This window comes from Candida jiufengensis (genome assembly GCF_024610255.1).
Source record: "Candida jiufengensis strain CBS 10846 chromosome Unknown scaffold2, whole genome shotgun sequence".
NCBI classification, from domain to species: Eukaryota; Fungi; Ascomycota; class Pichiomycetes; order Serinales; family Debaryomycetaceae; genus Lodderomyces; species Lodderomyces jiufengensis.
This window is the reverse complement of record NW_026261561.1, coordinates 1,458,147-1,481,623: the sequence shown is the minus strand read 5'-3', so window position 1 is coordinate 1,481,623 and position 23,477 is coordinate 1,458,147. Positions and strand designations below refer to the sequence as shown.

The window sequence follows — 23,477 nt, the reverse complement described above, 5'->3', positions numbered from 1 at the left end:
TGCAGCATATAAGATATAAACATCTTTCCATTTAGTACCTTTATTCTACTTCTCCTGATGTTGTAACCAAATTTCGAAGTGACAAATCGTACACAATTTTATTTAATCTCTGAGAATTATATTTCAAACTATCATATCTTTTTCTCAAAATGTCATTTTTCAAATCCAACAACAGAAATCCATTTTGAATCTTGGAGACAATTTGTGAATTAATTATACCTAAAGTATAATTTGATGATTTTTCATTTGTTGATCCAATTGATTGATTGATGACAGTTGTAGTTGTGTAATTCACAATTATATCAATCAATTTCAATAATGAAATTAAGTAAGTTTGATAATTTATGTTATCTAAATTTAATGTGGTGAATATTTCTTTTGGAGTTTCTATAATTCCAGTTTCTTCATTACTTGAAACCAATCTTATGTGTATGGGATCATTAGTAAAAGATGATGATAAGATCCAGAAGTATCTATTGACCAACAATATGTAAATTGAATCTTCAATAAATTTATTTAATAATCTTTCCTTCTGGCTTGATTTACAATCTAAATTAGATAATTCTGTCAAAAAATTGTTTAAATTGAGTTGTATTTCCTTTTCAAAACTAGTGGTATTTTGGAAGTGTTGATTCAATTGATTCGGACTGATTGACAACCATGAATTTATTTGAGATTGATACGGTATGATTGATAAATCAAATTTATTTTCTAATTCTTGTATTAATGCTTTCTTATTTACACTATTAAATGTTAGAAATTGATGTATAAATAAAGTGAAAATTTCATTTCAACACGTACTCTTTTGCTATTTCTTGCCTTATATCTTCAAAAAATTCGTCTAAATAAAATAACTTAGTCGACATTAGTATTCACTTATTTTATAAACAAGATGATATGATAACATATATTAATTGTTTATAGAAACTATAATTTTTCAATAATATTCTATTTTGTGTTCTGCATTCAAAATTTTAAGTTTATACAAAAATCAAATCTTATATAAAAAGAAAAAGAAAAATGTCTTCAATATCAAAAGTTTTATGTTTACCAGGTTATTTACAAAGTGGTGCAACATTTGCTAGAAAATCATCTGGTTTACGTAAAGTTTTATCCAAGAAATTAAATATTCAATTAGATTATATAAGTCCCTGTCATAAGATCAATTCAAAACATGAACTAGGATTTCCATTAGCTTCAACAGAAGAAGAAAGTGATAAAGTATGGGATCAAGTAGTTGAAAATGAAAATAATGTTAGGTGGTTTGCCCATTTAGGTCCAAATGACAACAAAGGTTTAAGTCAATCAATCGATCATATTATAGACTACATTGACAAGAATGGTCCATATGATGGAATAATAGGTTTTTCTCAAGGTGCTGCAATGGCAGTGATGATTACAAATTGTATAAAGAACAAGTTACCAGCACACCCAGATTTTAAAATAAGTATGTTTGTATCTGGGTTCGTGTTAACGGAAGCTAAAAACGGTGATAATTCTGCAACTAATAGAGAAAAGATTAATAGTCTAAGTAATCTAAACCAATATTGCGATGATGTTAAAATTTCGGAAGAACCAGCTAAATTTTTAATAGATCCTAAAACAAATGAAAGTTATGGTAAAGTATTAAATACTGAAATCATACTAGTTTATGGCAAAAATGATGCAATTGTAACTCCAGTTAGATCGGAGTATATAACAACATTATATAATTCTAAAAATATTCATGTTTTTCCTCATGATGGTGCTCATTTAGTTCCAAATGATAAAAAATTTGTTGGACCTATATCTGAATTGTTTGATCAAAAGGTCAATCATGGCAAATTATAGACATTTAGATATTAGAGTATATAGATGAATAGACTAGATTAAAATTAATGTATGAAATGAATAAATTAGGCTTACTTCTTCTACTCTAATACTTTGAAAATATTTTGTGTAATAAAATAATAGATGAAACAAAAATTTAGAATTTTGAATTAAGTTGACAACTAATTTTACAACATTGATAACAATACTAATTATTTGAAGACTTATGTCGGAAGTGACAGATTCATACGTACCGAAAAGTCAACAAGATGATATAGATGGCAGCAATAAAAAATTCAGAAGTGAACGAAATAGAGAAAGATCAGAAATATCTCGTCGTGAATTTATATCTGGGGTTAAGACAACTTCAACATTTAGTAATGTTGAAACACCAGGATGGATGAAGAAAGAAGAAGATAAAAATTTGAAATATGAAAAATACGGAACTAGAGGGGATTCATCAATTAATTCCTCGTCATCAATAAAAGAAAAAGAGAAAGAACAAGATTCAAGATTAGATAGATTGAAACGTTCAAGAGATAAAATGGAGGAACGACATGAAAGAGATGGAAGAGAGGAGGAAGAGGAGGAAGAAGATCCATCAATACAGCCCTACTTACACTTAGACGTTGCGAATCCATCAAATATACATTCACAAGGAAAAGATAATTATCACACGTTTCAAAGTAAAATAACAAATAGGGAAAACCGTGATATCAATAGTATTGTCAGGCAGCATTATAATCAAAGAACTCAACAATCGAAGAGACAAGGGTCAAGAGTGAATTCTCCAATTTATAAATTAAGAAATTTCAATAACACAATAAAGTATATCCTATTAGCCAATTGGGGCAAATATGTTAAAGATGAATCAACTCCTTCCAAATTATTTTCAGTACTAGATTTATGTTGTGGGAAAGGTGGTGATTTAAACAAATGTGAGTTTATAAAAATAGATCAATATATAGGGATAGACATCTCGGACGTTTCAGTACGTGAAGCTTATGATAGATACTCAAAACAGAAAGCAAGATTTAAAATGCAACAAAGGAATGAAAATAGATATAATTTCGAAGCTTGTTTTGCTACAGGTGATTGTTTCACTCAATTTGTACCAGATATGTTAGAACCAAATTTTCCAGGAATTATAGATAAAACTTTCCCAGTTGATCTTGTATCTATACAATTTGCATTACATTATGCTTTTGAGACTGAGGAAAAAGTTAGGACTTTATTAACAAATATTTCAAGATCTTTAAAAAGTGGTGGTAAATTTGTTGGAACAATTCCTTCTTCAGATTTTATACAAAGTAAAATTACAAGTAATCAAGTATACAAAAATCAAGAGGGTAAATCGAAATTTGGAAACAAATTATATTCAGTCACATTTGATAAACTGCCACCAGAAGATGGAGTATTCCGACCACCGTTTGGCAATAGATACGTATATTGGTTAAAGGATGCAGTAGACAACGTCCCAGAATATGTCGTGCCGTTTGAAACTTTAAGATCATTATGTGAAGAGTTTAATCTAATATTAAAATACAAAAAGAATTTTGTTGATATTTTTAATCTGGAAATTCCTCATTTTTTCAATCGATTAAACAAAAATCTAATTGATGGATTGAAAAGAAGTGATGGTAAATATGGTGCCGAAGGTGATGAAAAAGAAGCAGTTGGATTTTATATAGGTTTCGTCTTCGAAAAAATATAAGTTAACTTTTATGTTTTTAAATTTGTATTGCGGTTTGGATGTTTTACATTTCTATAGCAATTTCACAAAACAAGAAACTTATTTTAATGGTATTTCACCAATTTTTGAACCTTTATAACTAGCTTGATTCTTAGAGCAGTAAAGGTTCCTCAAAAAAAAAACTAATATAGATATTATTTCTAATTTTTACATGTAATTCTTCCTTAAAGTCTTGTTTAAAAGACTACAAAATTTTTACATAAATTTGCATCAGGACTTTCAAAATATACGAAAGACTTTTTTTCTGATTATACATACTGTAAGAATTCATGGAAAAGACTTAACCAGTTTGGGTAAAAACAGACTCAAAGATAAATGAATTACAAGTTTAGTGAATTTTGAGCTTCTCTAGAATTAGTGATAATTTACTAAATCTCAAACTGACCACATCTATTCTACAAATATATATCAGTTTTAAAAGCAATTATAGTCAACAAATAGTCGTGACACTTTAACTGATTCAATAAGGTCCAAGGTCCCAAGGTTTGTTTGTTAAGACGCTTGATCAATCAAGAGATCAAGTTGTAAATATCATCAAAATTTCTTTTTCTTTCTTTTCGAGCAAAAACGTTGATCAATTACATCACTGACTCAGTATCTGCAATGGTTTTATATTTTGAGGCAGCAGATTACATTTACTAAGTAAATGCAATCTTAAGTTTTTTGTGTGTCAATGATGAGCTTTGCTGCATTGATGTAAGCTTACTTATTTTTTTGCTTATACGTAATTTGAGTCCTCCTTTTAACAAAAGTGCACCGCTTTTTTATTACATTTGATGAGTTATAAGTATCAAGCTCAGTTTTACCTTCGGATGACTCCGTGCTCTTCAACTCACAATAACTAACACCCTGGTGCAAAAGCTTTATTTAATAATGCTCGAAATGATGGGAAGATGATTATTTTGAAAGTTGTGTTACCTTCTTATTTGGTACCCCATTTTTATCAAATACCACTTAATTAAATCTTTGCAGCTTCTAATGTCTAATTGATTAAGCAGAAACTTAGCTAGTTTTGAAAATATGAAACCTGACTTTCTCAAGCTTTAGTATAATAGTTTTGCACAAGCCCAAATTCACTGTAAAGTAACGTTTTGAATCAACAAACCTGGTGAACGTCCCGATGATACTCCAAGCTCAACAACTAAAACAAAAATTTAACAACAATTTTTGCACAACTTGAAAAAAATAATTCTGACCACCTCGTGAGTACGCTGGCAAGTCAATACACAATTTCCAATTTTTTCTCCAATCCAATTGAGTTCTTAAGCTATCATGTCATTAGCAAATTACTTTTATTTATTGAAATTGAATTTTCTGATTTTGAATAATTCTGTTCAACTGCATCCTTATATTTTTGTAGCTCTGACAGCATTGTTGAGTTTGCGAACTAATGCAGCTGTATTGAATTTAGATGAATATCAATAAATATCGCTTGAATTTGCTATACTATCAATTTTGTGCTTTTAAGTGAATGAGAAAGTAGTAATTGAGTGGTGATTTCAAGGATCTTAAGTTTGTTATTTTAGCTTTTAGTCCCATTCCTAATTCTGAAAAAAATGTCTTTATTGCTAAGTCATAAGTCTTTAACAATTATTTGAATTGCTCCAAAATAATTAAACAATAACTTTGGTTGCCTTATAATTGTTTTTTGTAGTATTTAATTGACCTGGATTGAAAAGAAGATCAAGAATTTTCAAGATCCTACAAGATCAGAATAGGAATTCAAAACTGTATAATGTATTGCTCCCTTCTAAATTTGTCAACTAACTAACTGACTGTAAACTCGATAAGGAATACTGTTTTCTGAGTGTCCATGGTAGGTGGTGAGTGATTTTAGTTAAACGAGGGAGTTTTTACTTAGTACCTATTTTTAGTATCGGTGTTTCGAATTTTTTGTCAGAGACTCTAAAGCTATAAATCTTAAAAATCTAAGTCAAATGCCGAGCAGAAACATTAAGTTTGAGGCATGGATTATAATCAAGAGTTACTAGAATTTAAGAAATATTAAATAATTTCGAAAGATTGAGTCAGCTCTGAAACATGAAACAGAGAGCCAAGTATTAGACTGGAAACCGAAAACTGCTCAACTGTGCATGACTTGCTATAGCTTTCAACTCTATATGAATTTCAGGGAATTCAACGAAAATACAACCTCAACTTTAAGTCCTTATTCTGCTGATAAAATTGAGAGAATTTGTTGTTACATATCTTTTTATTTTGCAACCCCGATTTTTTCTATTATTTTTCGATCACCGTTTTCTTAAAGGCGTTTGTAAAGAAGACCCTTTCGGCAAGAAAACTTTACCCACATATCCGAGTCGGCATTAAGCGTTAAGGTTCAAAATTGTCTTTTGTTTTCCATTGAATACTCAACTTTGCATAAGTTTGTTCAAATTTGATTGGTATTATTTACTTCTGTTATTGGATTATCTCAAAAAGTTTGAATTAATAAAAAGAATTATAATAGCATCAACTAAAACTGAAGACTAACTTATTATTTAAATTCGATTTTTCTTTTAATTGTAAAGTACAAAAGTTTTAGTTTAAAAATTTAATGTTTGATCTAAAATTATAGTTAATAAAATAAAGTTTTATAGATTAAGGTTTAAAATTTTGATTTTTTTTTTGCCTTTCGATTCAAACATTTCTTTACATTTTTCTCTGAAATTTGATATATTTGTTTTTGATTTTGAATTTCATGTTGGATAATTGGAGTAATTGAACAAATTTAAATTCTTGAATTCTTTGCCACATCAATTGCTCTCGTGGTGATAATATTGCAACAATTTTTTTTTCAAGGTCTCAGTAGAGTAGGTGAAATACCCCTTAAGATTCTTGTTTTAGATTAATACACGGTCTATTTCGATTTTAAAGATCGTACTAATGTTTATAATCATTAACTAATTTATTAGCATCAAAGACTTTAATTCTTGCAGTTTTGGTTGAAGCTGGTTAAAAACTTGAATATAGTCCATTTATAAAATGGCACAGCTAAAAAGCTATGATTAAATTCGTAGTATTGAAACACTAAATTTTTTAAAAGACTAAATTCTTTTAATTTTGCTAAAAACTACTATAGTTGGATACTAAAAATTTGCAGTTGTGTAGGTTCAGCATTTCTTTTCAACTCATTAAAGTTTATCTAAAACATCTTTTAAATATTTCGGGAACAATTGATTAAAAATATAGTTTAGTCTGAAATTCTAAGTAAAAACTAGTAAAATTCTCACTATTTCGTGATTAAAGAATTTAAATTTTATAATCTGTTGAAAAATTTAGAGCTGTAATTCAGTTTAATTAGTTTAACAACATTAAAAGATAACAAGAAACATAAAGAGCATAATTGAATTATTTTATAATATATTTGCAGTACCTATAGTGATTGCACATATAATTATTTTCTCTTGATGTTGTCGCAATTGTATATACTACAGTTGTTTAGCCGATAATGCGTTGATTGAACCTATATGGCGGCTTTAATTTAATTGAAAATACAGAACAATTGTAACTAACAATTTGACCCATATGCTGCAGGGAATAGAACAAGTTTTGTAATTAATTTTCTTCCCTCCTTAATCCGTTCGAAAATTAAAGGTTACGAAACTCATTTATTTTTTGTTTTATTTTATTTCAATATTTAATGAAGCATACTTTTGTCTAAATTTTAGATCATGAGTTTTACCAACAAAAATAATGCAAAAACACGAAATGTTTTTTTCCATTTTCTTATTCTTTGTAAGATTAATTTTGCTAAATTTAGTTTTGTATAAATTTGTATGGCATAACATTGCTTCCACTATTTTTACTACTAGTTAATTGTAATTGCGTGGACCGCTTGATCAATTTTTATTAAAAAATTTTAGTCACCTTATTTAGAAATTTTTTAGATGACATACTAAATATGCAACTTAAACTTAATGGAATGTTCTATAATATTTAATGTAAATATTAGATTAGACCTGATACAATCATGTTAGACCACATTACAGATGAAACAAATTTATAATAAATTCTCAAACTAAGTGCTTCTTTCAGAATTATTTGTAATTCCAAAATAAGAAAAAAAAGGGATTCAGAAGAAAAAAAAAGTCAATTTTCTGAAACTATTGTCATTTGAAACTCAACAAATTTTTGTAATATAAAAGATTAAGTCGTGTTATCTTTGAAATTTTATTGTTGTATTTTAAAGTTTGTGTAATTTTTTAAGTTTTTAGTTAAAGCTTATTTTTATTTAATTTAATGAGGTGGTGGTGGAATATTAATTTTAGTTAACAATTGAATTTTTATTAAAACGCACTAATCACATGCATCTATTTTGTTGATATGAAAATTCAGCTCAGTATTTGGCTTGTCAAATTTACTCAAATTTTGAAGATTAGATTGAAAACAGAGTAGTAAGACTTTACAATTATTATTTAAATGCAAATTGCCCAAAAAAAATGTTGAATAAATGAAGATACATAAAAAAACAACTAGCGTATTTCAGTTGATTGTTTCAAACGCTTACTAAAGATATTACATCATGTTTATGTAAATCATTTAAGAACCCCCTTCCTAATTGAGTATAATTTACGATCGCTTAAATATTGTGGTTTCAAATTTACTGAAGATACTGAACGGTAACATCAGCATACTGAGATTCATATGATCTCAATCGCTCAATTAAAGTCAGTCTGAGGTAACTTAATTACGAGGCTGTTGTTGCTACAAGGTGCAGGCAAAAGAAGTAAATAATTTGCTCAAGTAAGGCTTAGCACCTGCTATTATATTCGGGTGAAGTTAACTCGTAAAATTTATTTTCAATTACAAAGACTCGAACATGTTTGAAAAAAAAGAAATTAGATTTATATAATAAATAGGCGAAAATATCGCAAAAAGATTGCAATAGGGTTGTTTTGATCTTGAGACGTTAAATCTCAACAAACAAATCTAAATCTTTAATTAAAAGAATGAAATCGAATCTTTAATTTTAACGTTGACGAATGATTTTAACAAAACATACCCCTGGTTCTTTAACGAAATTTTCTTTAATTCATTTTTAGATTCTTTCGAAATTAGTTCAAGCATATTTTACCTAAATTAAGTTTTTAAAGACAATATGCAAGTTATAAGAAGACTTGAATTCATACCAGTGACGACTGCCTTAAAAATTTACAAATGAAATTTAGCATGAAATGTATTTTTGAAGAACTTGAGGCAATACAGGCGCACTAAAAAAATTTGAAGTTTCATACATGATTGTAAATGTGAAAATTGATCAATAATTAAAAAATAACGGAAATTACTGATTATTGAAGCATTTTACACTAAGTTCACTACGTATAATGTATTACATACTATAAAAGTGATTTGTGTAAGACTATAAAACAGAAAAACTCTGCACAAAAGTTGGAGTGCAACTCAAAACTTGGGAGAAATTAAAAAAAAAACGTTCGAGAATTTGCAAAGTGAATTTCACGTTGTTATAAAACAAAAAAACTTCTGATTTTTCATGGCACTTTTGCGTAAACTAATACGTTAAAACAATAACATAGAACGGAATTTTTTATATTCAGTCGAAATACAATTAGGTTACAATAGACGAAAAGTTACACCCAAACATGATGTCATATATGATTATAAATAATAAACATATGAAGTAATGAAAAAAAAACTGTATCTTGATAGCCTCGTGTTGGGCAAAATATATTTAATTGAATGAAAAATAGGGCAACACTGATACAAATATCCTGCGGATTTATTTATTTATTCTCAAAACTTAAATTTTTGATTAAAATTAGGAAATCCAAAACCGTTGAAAATTTTAACTTTATTTTTAAGTTTTGATACCCCCTTTTTGTACTCGGGTAAAAGTGAAATTTTCAAAGAATAAACTTTAAATGCAACATAATTTTTTTTTTTTTTTTAAGTTTTTTATTTGCAATTTTTTTCATCAACGATAGGATTGACAGACCAAATGAAATTATTCTATATTGGTAGCTGATAAACTTGATAAGGATAATAAAATTTGTTTTAGTGTTTGGTTTCTCCCTAAATTTAGTTCATTAGTTTGATCGAAAATGTAAATAATTGAGAGACTAAATCTTTTGTAAATAATTACTAAATTTAGAAATATGGTCTAATAATTTGGAAAATTATTTTAGTTGATAAATTGGACTTAAATTTTTTTATTGTATGTTAATTTCAAACTAAAATTAAATTTAGTTGAACTAAATCAATATCAAACCTATTCATTATTCTGGTTTACACTAATTCGTAGATTATAAATATGCCACTTGTCTCACTTTAGTCTATACATGGCTCAAATTAACAAATATTTGCGTTTCAATTCTTAATCTAATCAATCTAAAAAGATAAATGTAGTTAAGATCTAGGTAACAAATCTTGAATCTTGATTTTAAACTAATTAAAAATAATTCGATCCAAAATATCAAATAATAATAAATTATTATATTGAATCATAGAAAAATAAAATAAAGGGTACCAAGATCTAGGGAACAAAGCATTTACAAATATAATATGTCAATAATGATTTTTTACGAGAGGAAGTAAGTTAAGAAAATCACAAGATCCAAAAATTTTTAATTTTAATTTGAATATCATTTATTAATAAAAGAGTCGTTGATCAAATTCATCAAATTTTTATTTATATTAACTCGAATTTCATAAATTCAATTTTCCAATTAAAAGTAGAATTGATTAATTAAGTTTTTTAGATCAAAGTATAGCGAGTTAATTTTTAATTTTGTACTTCAAATTAAACAATTATTTTGAGTAAAGTTACACTACTTTTCTACAAATAAATAATAATAAAATTTTTAGTATATGTAACACTGCATATAATTACAATTTTATTTATATTAACGAAATAATTATTATAGTTTATTTTTTTATTTTATTGATTAATAATAATAAATTTTCTTATTACTAAAAAATCTAAAAAAATTAAAATTATTAATAAATATTAAAATTTTTAGTCCAATTAAAAACTAAAAACTAAAATTAGTTCTAATTAATTAATTAACATAATAAGTAATAATTAAAAATATTGAAATGAAATCACAACAAACAATTAAAAATTCATCGCTGAAAATGTTTAAGGTTTTCTAATCAAACTACTTTCATTAAACATATATTCTTTAATATATATTACATCTATTTTGTACTTGAATATATAATAAAATATTATAATTGTATTTTACGCATCAATTCATCGTATTAATTTTTATTATTATTATCATTATAAAATATTTAGTCACACAAAATCTTATTAACAAATTTTTTATATATAAATAGAGAGCATTAAAGTTTTTTTTTTTTAATTTTTAATTTTTAATTTTTAATTTCAACATGAATTTGAACTATAAATTATTTTAGTAGTAAAATAAACAAACTAATATGAATAAATTAATACTATAAGATTAGTTAAATAGACTATAAAGAACTAATTTCTGATAGTATATAGACTATATTCTAATGTACTCGTAAATCAATAATTTCTATAAATATCATTAATACTTCAGTAGTGGTTTTGTATTTTTTAAATTAATTAATTTATAAAGTATCAAATATTAAATTTATAAAATAAATTATTATTATATATAATTTTTTATTTTATTTTTTTATTTTTTAATATTTATAAATTAATTAATTCTGTATTATAAAAAAGTCACATAAATTTATCAGTTTTTTTTTATTAAATAAAAAATTCAAATTTAAATAAACTAAACTAACAACAACATATTCAACTACTTTCATTCCTTTTATCAACTACCTGTTTTCATTGAGGTTTAAACTCAAAATTCATTTCAACACATAACCTTAAAAGAATTAAATTAAATTAAATTAATTAATTAATAACGGAGAAAGAAATTGTTCAATCCTAAATTTATTCATAATAACACTTGAATTAATCATATCATTCAAAATTTTTCAATATAACTTTTTTAATCTTAATTGCATTTTATTCCATCAATTTTATCGTGTTTCTGTTTAATCAATATATCTTTTAAAAACATTTATCCATAAGCATAATATAATTAATTCCTTATTTCCTCACCACATTTCCTACTTTAAAGTTTATATCCCCAGTTTGAAGAACAAAAAATCAATATAGGGTTCCATCAAAAAAAGTTTATCAAATAAGCTTTTCCATTCTTAAATTTATTGAAGGCAAATTATTCTTATAAAAAAGAAATTTTGATTACATTTTATAAAAAAGAAATCTATTTGATTATTATCACAAGTTACTGGGCCAAAGTAAATTGTTTTTGATATTTGATCTTTAATAAAACTTTTTCACAATTTCACTTAATAAATATCATTAATATTCACTTGAAAGATTACCAATTACAAAAACTAATACAGGTACAAACGTTCAAATAACAAAACTACAATTAAAATAAATTTTCATAAGCGATTTTATAAAGTTTATTATTCAATAAAAATAAACTTTAAAACTTAAAAATTTCTTTCACCTCAAAAATTTTTAATTATATTTCAATCATATATAATCAAAAAAAAAGTCATCATAAGAGTATTGTTTTTTAAGGTTATCAACCCAATAACTACCCGATACAGTTACAATATTTTTCATAAACTCAAGGCGAAGAATTGGAAAGTATTTATCCTAATTAATATAAATCGGAAAAGTAAGTCATTTTTAAATAAAAAGAAACTGTCATAAGCATTCAAATAAGAAACAAGCTACCTTATTGCAACCTTGACATCAACGTCTTCAACATAAAATTCAGATATCTTATTAAGGTCCTAATTCGTTAAGACTAAAAAAATATAAGTTCATTATTTAACCAAAGTATTTCCCAACCTAAATTTTACAAGATTTTAAATAATTTTAATGATTCATTAAATATAATAATTTAATCTTCAACTAAAAATTATTACTTAAAAAATTACTAAAAAATTAAAAAAAAAATATTATATTATTTTTATATTTGAAAAATTATACAAAAGGTAAAACGTTATACTAAAAAATTTCTTAAGTGGTTTAATTTAATTTTGCATATTATCATTACAAATATTCATATTATGGGAGTCGAAACTGATAAATTAATTAATGATCATGATGATCAAAAAAATAGAAATCAAAACTTAGGCGGTTTTTCAGCAGTTAATGATGCTAAAACTTTATTACCACCATTAGGTACAATGAAAGGTGATCAACAAGAGCAACAACAGCAACAAACACAGCAATCACAACCCCCACAAGCTTATGAGTATAATCCACAACCTTCAATGTATTCTGCTTATCAACAATCAAATTATGATCCATATTTACAACAAAGAAATATGGTACAGCCTCAAAATACTTATAATCAAATACCTCAATATACAACCCAACAACAATATCAATCAAATGCAAGATCTTCTACTGGTGGTTCAAATATACGATATCAATATCCTGCTAATGTACCGACAACAACTACTTCAATTTCATCAAACAATCAAACAGATAATCAACAACAACTTCAAAGAGAGAATAAAAAGGGAAGAAGATTTAGAAGACGATATAATCAAATTAATAGAAGATTTCCATGCTCATATCCAAATTGTATGAAAAGTTATGGATCATTAAATCATTTAAATACTCATATTGTTTCTAAAAAACATGGTCATCGTAAAGCAAAAGCTGATTTTCAAAATCCTCAACAACAATCAAAGGACGAAAATAAAATTGATCAGAATTTTAATCAACAATCCCCTCAACAACAAAATCAAAATGCTAATCTTTTGAATTTACAGCAACAACCCCAACAACCCCAACAACAACCACCTCAACAACAACAGCAACAATATATGGCTAATGATTATTCAGGAGCAGCTTATTGGTATGGCTACCCAGCTGCACCCAACTTGAGACCTTCAAATACTTCATCATCAAATGAATCGTCATTTGGTTTAAATAATCAAATCCCTCCACAACAATCATCAACAAATATGTATTATCAAGGATATCAAGCCGGAGGAATACCACCAAATAATTTACAACAACAACAACAACCATCATCATCAAATCAACAAACTCAACAGAGATCAAATCAACAAGCTCAACAAAATCTACAACAACAACCACAATTTTATCAACAATCTCCTCAACATAATTTACAACAAAATTTTTATCCACAACAACAAGGTCAAATGTCATCTTCATCACATTTTACGCAACTGCAACAACTGCCTAAATGAAAAATTCGAGAAAATCTGTTGCTTTTAATTTAATTATTTTTTTTTCAAATGTATTGTTTTAGTTTTTTTTCCAAATTTTCATTAATAGTATTTATTTTAATGAGAATTTATTTATGTAATTTTATATATACCACCCCCCCAAAATATATGCCCCAATTAATTAGTAATAACGAATAAAAAGGAACTAGGTGTAGTTGAGACCCTGAATTTTCTGAATTTTGAATTTTGAAAATTATTTTATTGTGTTTCTTGTAATTTGTTTGAATGAAATAAAGTTTTTTTTTCGCAACCAAATATAATTTATTGCGATTTGTTTCATGAAATACGAGAGAATTAATTCATTTAAAGTTTGTACTAAGTTCATTTTTGGTCTTCTGATCCGTGATCTGCTGATCAAAATTATATTAAAATTCTTAAATTGTATCTCAGTTTCAAGTTTAAAACACATAATAAGGATTGACATAATGATCATTAAATTTATGTAAATTTCAGCCTTACCAATATTTTCAAATCGATAATGTTTCCTGTATATAATCTCGTGATTATTATAATTCTATTTAGATGAATCTTTAAATTTTATAAAAGAATTATTGATTTAATTAATTTTTTTAGATTTTTACAACCAAAATAAATCAAATATAAATTTTTTGAATAATCAATAATTTTTTTCAACCTAGATCTAATGGAAAAAGGGAATGAAGTAAATAATGCTTCGAATACATCAATAGACATTCAAGAGAAAGTAGAGGAAAAAGTGAATAATGAAGATTTAATCAATACAATTAATCAAGAGTCCAGTAATGATAAAGAAGTATCTTTTCAACCAACACAACCTGAAAAAGAGCCAAATAATAGTAATAATGGAAGTCGCATTACTGAATTGACGCCAAGGAGCGAGGAGGAGGCTAATATGGACCCATGTTCGGTGAATGAACAAGAAACAGCCTTACAAAAAGATCCAAATTTGAAAGTAATTAAATCGAATGAATCAACGAATGAAAATAACAATGAAATCCAGAATTCAACTATAATACCAGACCCCCCAGCATCTCCACAACCATCACAACCAAAGAATAAAAAGAGATTGACGTTACAAGAAAGATTAGCATTAGCAGCGAAAGGCAAAAAGAAATCTAATAAACAAAATCAACAACCAATTGAAGAATCAACACCATCTCCAATCATATCATCACAAAACGTAAGCACAGACGATATACCAAGTATTAAAGCAACAGAAAAGGAGGAAGAAATAAATAATGATGATTTAAACGAAGATGTAGAACGATATAAACAAGAAATTGCAAAACTAAAACAAGAGAACAATATACTACTACAACAAATTGAAAATACAAAAACTAGCTCAACAGATAAGAATCTCTCCAAAATCATCAAGAATAAAGATGAACAGATTGAACAATTATTGAAAGAAGGTGAGGCTTTGTCACATAAAGAATTAAAATTAAATGAGTCAATTAAGAAATTAAAAACAATGAATTCGGATTTAGAATATGATTTAAATGAATTAATTAAAAAAAATGATGAATCATTAATTAGATATGAGGAAGTTGAAGATTTTTTGAAAAATAATAAACTCAAAACCAATCAACAATTATTTAATAAATTTAAAGAAATTAATGAAAATTTAGAATCTACAACTCAAAAATATGAATCTTTAAAAAACATAGAAAATAAATACAATGAATTAATTAGATTAAATGAAGAAACTAACGAATCAAAAAGTTCAACCACTAGAGAATTGAGTAATCTAAAAATAGAGCATGATATGCTAAAGAAGCAACAAGAATTAGAATTATCATCAAAAGAAGATACAATAAATTCTCAAAAAAATGAAATTTACGAATTAAAGCAAAATTATAATGAAGAATTAAGAAGGTTGGAAGATAAAATAGAAAATTTAAGAATTAATAATTCGTCAACATTAAAAATAAGTGACAATAAAGATTCAATTGAATTTGATGAATTTAAGAAATTATCAGAAACTCATCATAATTTACAAAAACAATATTTGTCATCACAAGAAAATTTCAAATTAATTGAATCTAATTTAAATATGAAAATCGATACTTTAACTACATCTTTAGAATCATTTAAGAAATCAAAAAATAAATTAAGCAATGATTTGATCAAGTCAAATCAATCTATAACATTACATCAAAAGGACATTAAATCATTAAAAGATGAAAATTCAAAACTAAAATCTGAAATAAATGATTTAAATATTTCAATAAAGCTCAAAAACAATGATATACAAGAATTAAATGATAAGTTAGATAAATTTAAATCTATACACAATAACGAAACAAACAAATTGAATACACAAATAGATAATTTAAATGAAACAATAGAATCATTAAGAAAAAGACCAGACCCACTAAAACTTGATTCAAGAAATAGAGATAATTCAATGGGATCAGGTTTAAGTTGGAATGATATAAGGTTAGGTGAATCATCGACTACTCCAGCAATACATAGAGATTATCCAATGTTTGAGTCACAATCTTCATTCACGGAAGTTGGAGAAGATGAAGAACAAGATTATAGTGATCAAATATCATATATGCATAATAATTCAAGTCAAATAATAACAAGTAATAATAGTTTTGTTGGTAATAATGGGAACACTAGTATACCATTAACATTACAAAATAATGGAAATAATTTACAATTAATAAATAAAATGAGTTCAAATATAAGAAGATTAGAAATTGAATTAAATACAATGAAAGATGAATATTCAAAATTAATGAATGATAAACAACAAATTGAAGAAAATCTTTTAGAAAATTTAACAAAATTAGATGAAATGAATAGCTTACAATCCAAAATAAATGAACTAGAAATTGAGATATCGAAAAAATCGGAAAAAGAACAAACAATGTTAGAATTAATTGGTGAAAAATCAGAACAAGTTGAAGAATTAAAAAATGATGTTTTAGATTTAAAAGAATTATTAAAAACTCAAGTTCAACAAATGATTGAATTACAAGGTCTATAAATTAATTACATTACAAATTTATATAGTTTTAATACCCATGCATTTAACGTTAATGAAATCGACTTTTTTTAATACAATAAAATTGTCTACTGTAGATCTTAAATATGTGCTTTTTGTAACTTATTACAACAGGTTTTTGATTATCGTAAAAATATGTAACACATTACACAAACTTTTTTACTTAAGTGGACCAAATAAATAGAATTTATCTTTTTTGTGTCGTATTGACTTTGTATAAGTTTTAGAAAGCTAAGAGCACATCAATTTGTGAAGTTGAAATTACAGTTAAAATCATTGAAGAGGAAAAGTTTGACCGTTCTAATTGATAAAACCATTAATGTACTGATTGAGGTATTGATATAGTTACTTAATCGAGTACGTTTGACGGAATAATTCCTTTATTAATTATTATTAATACATACTATCAAATAACTTTTTTTCAATTACAATAATTAGGTCATTTTCAAAATATAAATGATGTATGAATATATATACAAGTCTATGAAAGCCTTAAAAGTATTTAAAAAAGTTTGTTTCGTAAGTTTTCGATAAGTAATCAAACCAATCCAGTGCTATTAATCAATTGTAGTAAGAAACAATAAATTAATTAGAAGAAATACCCCTAGTGCTAAATAATACTTAAGATAAATCTAAATAGATCTTAAACGGTATACTAAATTATATTCTCTTTGATCTTCTTCTTTAATTAAAGCGACAGTAATGAATTATTCTTTGACTCATATAGTTTTGGAAATTAAAATCATGTAATGTTTCACTATCTATTTTTTATCTCTCTAAATCATCAGAAAAATTTTTAACTTCTTCAAGTCCTTTTCATGTTTCAAACAAACTCTTCACTTATTTCTAGATTCTCTTTCAAATTCTCGATGTTACACATTTCTGGTGTTGAGTATTTAATTCAACCTCATTCTTTATATGAAAAGATTTGCGGATTGTTTGGAGTGAAGTACTGATGATATATTGTTGAGAACATCGGATTTCACAAATCTTTGAAAAAGAATAAGCATACTTATCCTGGATATTGTTTAGATAAGTATTTTGGAGTACGGAGAAATTCTGACATTTTAATATTTTCAACGACGAAAAAGAAAAATGACTTACCTCATGATGAACGTTTAAACTTACTTAATTGTTCAAGACAGAGTTCAAATCAAAGTGAAACATATTTTTTTAACATGGATCATATTACATTGATTTTTTGCTGCATAATTTAAAAAAGAAAAGGAAATTAAAATAAATAATAGTACACAAAAATTAATTTGTTTTATAGCGATGCCTTTGCTTTATCTATTTGAAGTACTTCAAACAATGTCAAAGAAAGAAGAAAAATCCGAGTCCAGCAGAAAAAGAAAAGCAGAAGAATCACAAGAAGAATTAGAAATTGATCTTAATGCAGAAACACCATTATCTAAAAAGCAAAAACGTTTAATTAAAAAGGGAAAATTAGAACCAAAACCAGAACCAAAAATTAAAACAGTACAAGAAGAAGCTGAACAAAAACCTTTAGAAAAATCAAAATTTGGAGTATGGATTGGAAATTTATCATTTGATACAACAAAAGAAGATCTTATAAGGTTTATAGTGGGGAAATCAAATTTAGAAAAAGATTCAATAACTAGAGTTAATATACCTAAAAAGGGTACTCAAATTAAAGGATTTGCTTACGTTGATGTTCAAAATGAAGAACAAGTAAGTCAAATAATAGAATTAAGTGAACAACATTTAAATGGAAGAAATTTGTTAATTAAAAACGCAACTTCATTTGAAGGAAGACCAGAAAAAGACACCACCACGGAAACAACAGAATCAAAAAATCCACCAAGTAGAATATTATTTGTAGGTAATTTAAGTTTCGACACAACTCAAGATAATTTAGAAGAACATTTTCGACATTGTGGAGATATAACTAGAATTAGAATGGCTACTTTTCAAGATACTGGAAAATGTAAAGGTTTTGCTTTTATAGATTTTAAAAATGAAGATGGTGCTATACAAGCAATGAAATCAAAATTAACTAAAATGATGCTTAATAGAAAATTAAGATTGGAATATGGTGAAGATAGATCTAAAAGAAGACCTAAATCTCATATGAGAGAAGAATCAAATGAAGTTGAAAGTTTTAAAAATGTAGAAAGAGAATCAAGACCTCAAGTTCAACAAGAACAACAACCACATCCACAACCTAAAAAGATTTATAGAGAAAGACAAGAAAAACCACAATCAAGACCAAAATCATCAGTTGCTTTAGCTTCTGCTCAAAGAGCAAGTGCTGCTATAGTTCCATCATCAGGTAAGAAAATTACATTTGATTAAAAAAACTTTAAAGTAAATATTTGATTAAAATTAAAAGTAATAGATATAAAAATACAAAACAAAACTAACTAAATGGAAAAACGAATCTTTTTTTTTTTCTCATTAATTGAATTTAAGCAATTTCTTCAATTAAAGTAACTTTTTCTTCCAAATTTTTATGTTTCTTATATTCAGCTTCACTGATTTCGAAATAATCTGGATTGTTTTTATGAGCTTCATATTCAGCATCAGAAATAATTTCATAAACTGATTGAACTTCCCAAGATGCATCATCACGACGAGAACCTGAATTATAACCAGCTGCTCCTGCTGCTCCAATTACACCAGCTGCTCCAGCAGCGGTTTTGGAATTAGTATGATCTTTCTTTGGTTCAACATCTTTTGCATTTACTCCACCAACTGTTTGATCACCTTTTGGAACAACACCTGAAGCAACACCAGTGTTTTTATTAGTTGTTGATGAGCCAAAATCAACATCTTTACTTTTACCTATTCCTTGATCAAAATTTGGAACAGCATCATTTGGATTATATGCTGAAGCTATTTTACTAGAACTATAATCTTCAGCTGGATTATTATGACCACCACTTAAAGCTGCTGCACCAGCACCTAATCCAGCACCACCAAGAGCACCAGCAGTTACATTTTTACCAACATTTCTACTACTAGTTTGTTTTTCTTCTTCTTCAGCATTTGGATGAATTTGTTTTGATGGTTCTTGATAAGTAGCATCTTTTTTAACAGGTTTGAATTGAGATTCATGAGCAGAATCAAGACCAACAGCACCTGAACCACCCAATGCTTCATAGTTAGCAGCGTTTTTTGAAGCAGCTAATTTTTCATCTTCAGCTTTTTTGGAAGCAGCTAATCTTTCATTTTCAGCCTTTTTAGAAGCAGCAGCTTTTTCATCCAAGATTTTTTGTTTTTGTTTATCAATTTTAGAAATTGCTCTTTCTCTTTCATTAATTAATGCATCAAGTTCAGAAGATTTTGGATCTTCGCCTGTATAAGTAGATCTTTCTTCTCTTAAATGTTTAATTTTTTTCAAATTAACAATTTCATCTTCTAATCTTTGTTTTTGAGCATCTTGATATTTAGTTTCATCACCTTCATATGAACCCTTTTTGTAAAGACTATCATGTTTGTTTCTTTCTTCTTCTAAAGTTTTTTGTTTAGCTTCTCTATCTTTAATAGCTGAAGTGACTGAAGCTTCCTTTTTTTGTTTTTCTTTCAATTCTTTTGCTTTTAATTCTTCTTCTTTTTGTCTTTGTTCTTCTTCAAGTTTTCTTTGTTTTGCTAATTCTTCTTCTTTTGCAATTCTTTCTTTTTCTTCAGCTTCTTCTTTTAATTTTCTTTGTTTTTCTTCTTCAGCTAATCTTTCTTCTTCTTCTTTTTGTCTTTTTCTTTCTAATTCTTCTTGATGTTTTCTTGTTTCATATTCTTGAGTAGCTTGAACTCTTTGTTTTTCATGTTCTCTTGCTGCTTCTGCTGCTAAACTATCTTTCTCAGTTTGCCAATCATTGTATTTTTGTTTAGCATCAGTTAATCTTTGACCTCTTTGTTCTTTATCAGAATGTAAATCAGTTAATTTAGCACCATAAGCACCAAGAACAGCACCTAATGCAGCAACTTCAGCAGTTAAAGTTTTATGAGTTGATTTTTTAGCTTCAAGATCTTTATCATAACCAGATAATTTATCATTTAACTCTTTAGTATGAACATCATTTGAATCAATAGCTTTAGCTTCAGTTTCATATTTGGTTTTAAGTTCATCCAATTTTATTTTATCTTCATTTAATGAAGCTAATAATTTTTCAATTTCATCAGATAATTCTGAATTTTTATTATCTAATTCAACTTTTTTATCTTGTAATTGTTCAATTTCTTGAGTTGTTTTTTCTTGATTAGTTTTTGAATCTTCTAATTCTTGTTTTTTAGTAGCAAGTAATTCATCATGATTTTTTTCAAGAGTTTCTTTATCAGTTTTATGTTGTTCAACTGCTTTCTTTTCACGATCTTCAAAATCCTTTTTAGCGGTTGCGATTTCCTTTTTAGTTTGCTTGTCGAAATCTTTAGCTGTTGTTATTGAAGTTTGTTTTTGTTTTTCAATACCATCTAATTTACGTTTAATTTCTTGATCAAAAGTCTTTTGTTTGGTACTAACTTTAGCAGCATATTTTTCAAATTCACCTCTTAATTTGACTTCATGTTTTTTAACTTTTTGATCTAAAATATGTTGTTTTTTAATTTCATCTTCTTGTTTAGTTTTGGAAACTTCTTTATTAATTGATGTAATAACTGGTGCAACTCTTTTTGCTGCTAAATCTAATAATTGTTGTTGAGTCATTCTTAAACCTGAACCTAATTCAATAACTTTTTTTGGATCATCAACATCATTAGCAATTGAGCCAACTGCAGTAGCATTCAATTCTTGATAATGTTTTAATAAAACTGGTTTATCTTTTAATTTTTCTAAAATTTCTTTGTTTGGTCTATCAACTGGTTCAAATTTAGCTTCTGGTGCAACATTTAATTCAATTGGATCTTTTTTAACTAATTTTTTGATATTATCATCACCATTAAGATCTTCTTCAGCCTCTTCTGCTGATTTTTTAATATCTTCTTTTACATCACTAATTAGTTTATCAGCTTTTTGTTCATGTTTATCAGCTGCTTCTTCATATTTCTCAGCTTCAGTTGGTTTTGATTTTGATACCGCGGGTCCATCAGTTAATAATTTTTCTTTTGAGGTGTCTTCCAATTCATCTGCTTCAGCTTGAGCTTTAGTAGTTGATGGTTCATCAGTTAATAATTTTTCTTTTGAAGAATCTTCTAATTTTTTTTCTTCAGCTTCACCATTTGTTACTTTTGGTTCATCAGTTAACAACTTCTCTTGTGGTTCATCAGTAATCAATTTCTCTTGTGGTGGTTCATCAGTTAATAATTTTTCTTGTGGTTCGTCGGTTAATAATTTTTCCTTTGGTTCATCAGTAATTAATTTTTCTTTAGATTTATCATCAAGATTTTTTTCAACTTTTTTAGCTGTATCAGCGGGTTTTTTAGTTGTAGTTGTAGTGGTGGTTGTAGTAGTTGGTTTTTTAGTAGTAGCAGCAGTAGTAGTTTTATTAGTTGTTGTAGATTTTTTAGTAGTAGCAGCTGCTTGTTTCTTCTTTTTAGCTTCAGCTTCTAAAGTTGGATGATGTGCAAATTTAGCAGGTACTTTAATATGTTCCATTTTATTATCTTCTCTAAATTGTTGATGTAAATTTGATTTCTTTTTAGATTGAGTATTTTCATCTTCTCCAGTACTTCTAAAAGGTGATACCCAACTTGAACCAGAAGTCAATTGTTTTAACCTACTTTGTGGTGGTTGCTTTCTTGAATCAATTGTCTCTGACATTGTATATAATAATTATTCAAAAGTAGGGGATTAATTGATAGAATTGAAATAAAGTAGTAGTTAAATTGAAATTGGAATTGATATTAAGTTGTAAAAAAAAAAAGAATTAAATTAATAAATTAAAATGGAAATTAAAATAGAAATAGAATTAGAATTAAAAATTTAGTTTAAGCTTGCCTTTTCTTCATTTAATTATTGATAAATTTTATTTAATTACTTTACTATTGAAATTAAATTAAAAAAAGGATGAAATTCTATTAAAGAATAAAAATTAAAATTGAGCCGCATTATTATTTTAATTTTTAATTTTCTAATCATGTAGCCAATTTGAATAGAAGAAATATAAATAGATTAAATATTTTAGATTGAAAATGAAAAATGAGCTCATGATACTCAATTTGGTCAACAACGACCAAAGATTTTTAATATTAGATTGTTGATAATACTATAAATTGTTTGATATATCACATATAAGAATTGACATATTATATTTCATACTATATTTTTTAGTTTGCTATCTTTATTAATTAGTACTCTCTCTCTTTTGTAGTTATTTTGATTATTTCCAATTTAGTTTAAATATTTAATGTTTTTAGAATTTTTAAGTACACAAAAATTATTGATTTTATTACATTATTACATATTGTATTATTGATTGTAGACTTTTAAATTTGTATTTTTAATTTTGGTTAGATTAAGTTTTATTAAAAATTCGATAATAACAATTTGGAGTTCTAAATCTACATTTATCAAGAAATTAATTAATAGAGGACTCTCTCGGTAATTCTTGGCTACGATGCTTGAATCTTTAGTTCTACAATATTTTACAATTGTTTAATTGACGTCAGTATTATTTAAAGTAGAGAAAAAACTAAATTTCTCATAAGTTGTGGATATATCTACAAGAATAAAGTTGTATTTGTAAAAATAAAAAATGCTGGTCATAAATCTCATAATTA

The 23,477-nt window shown here is 26.3% G+C and overlaps 7 protein-coding genes across 7 annotated transcripts; 5 read left to right on the top strand and 2 right to left on the bottom strand. All coding sequences in view use genetic code 12, as the record gives it.

Annotated features, from left to right (window-relative positions):
• Nucleotides 1-40: 40 nt before the first annotated feature.
• Nucleotides 41-866, bottom strand: KGF54_003667 (uncharacterized protein; the record flags this gene model as incomplete). Its single annotated transcript, XM_051764280.1, has 2 exons — nucleotides 41-743; nucleotides 802-866. The coding sequence occupies 2 exons, from the start codon at nucleotides 864-866 to the stop codon at nucleotides 41-43; spliced, it is 768 nt and encodes a 255-aa protein (XP_051619727.1).
• Nucleotides 867-1,020: 154 nt separating this feature from the next.
• KGF54_003666 (putative serine hydrolase) lies at nucleotides 1,021-1,830 on the top strand (the record flags this gene model as incomplete). Its single annotated transcript, XM_051764279.1, has 1 exon — nucleotides 1,021-1,830. The coding sequence occupies one exon, from the start codon at nucleotides 1,021-1,023 to the stop codon at nucleotides 1,828-1,830; it is 810 nt and encodes a 269-aa protein (XP_051619726.1).
• Nucleotides 1,831-2,035: 205 nt separating this feature from the next.
• ABD1 (mRNA (guanine-N7)-methyltransferase) lies at nucleotides 2,036-3,523 on the top strand (the record flags this gene model as incomplete). The annotated part of the gene is made up of 1 exon (XM_051764278.1): nucleotides 2,036-3,523. One exon carries the CDS (start codon nucleotides 2,036-2,038, stop codon nucleotides 3,521-3,523), a length of 1,488 nt encoding a protein of 495 aa, XP_051619725.1.
• Nucleotides 3,524-12,610: 9,087 nt separating this feature from the next.
• WOR4 (Wor4p) lies at nucleotides 12,611-13,768 on the top strand (the record flags this gene model as incomplete). Its single annotated transcript, XM_051764277.1, has 1 exon — nucleotides 12,611-13,768. The coding sequence occupies one exon, from the start codon at nucleotides 12,611-12,613 to the stop codon at nucleotides 13,766-13,768; it is 1,158 nt and encodes a 385-aa protein (XP_051619724.1).
• Nucleotides 13,769-14,450: 682 nt separating this feature from the next.
• On the top strand, nucleotides 14,451-16,784 carry KGF54_003663 (uncharacterized protein; the record flags this gene model as incomplete). The annotated part of the gene is made up of 1 exon (XM_051764276.1): nucleotides 14,451-16,784. One exon carries the CDS (start codon nucleotides 14,451-14,453, stop codon nucleotides 16,782-16,784), a length of 2,334 nt encoding a protein of 777 aa, XP_051619723.1.
• Nucleotides 16,785-18,113: 1,329 nt separating this feature from the next.
• On the top strand, nucleotides 18,114-19,118 carry NOP13 (Nop13p; the record flags this gene model as incomplete). Its single annotated transcript, XM_051764275.1, has 1 exon — nucleotides 18,114-19,118. One exon carries the CDS (start codon nucleotides 18,114-18,116, stop codon nucleotides 19,116-19,118), a length of 1,005 nt encoding a protein of 334 aa, XP_051619722.1.
• A 112-nt stretch (nucleotides 19,119-19,230) lies between these two features.
• On the bottom strand, nucleotides 19,231-22,518 carry SLK19 (Slk19p; the record flags this gene model as incomplete). The annotated part of the gene is made up of 1 exon (XM_051764274.1): nucleotides 19,231-22,518. The coding sequence occupies one exon, from the start codon at nucleotides 22,516-22,518 to the stop codon at nucleotides 19,231-19,233; it is 3,288 nt and encodes a 1,095-aa protein (XP_051619721.1).
• Nucleotides 22,519-23,477: the final 959 nt, after the last annotated feature.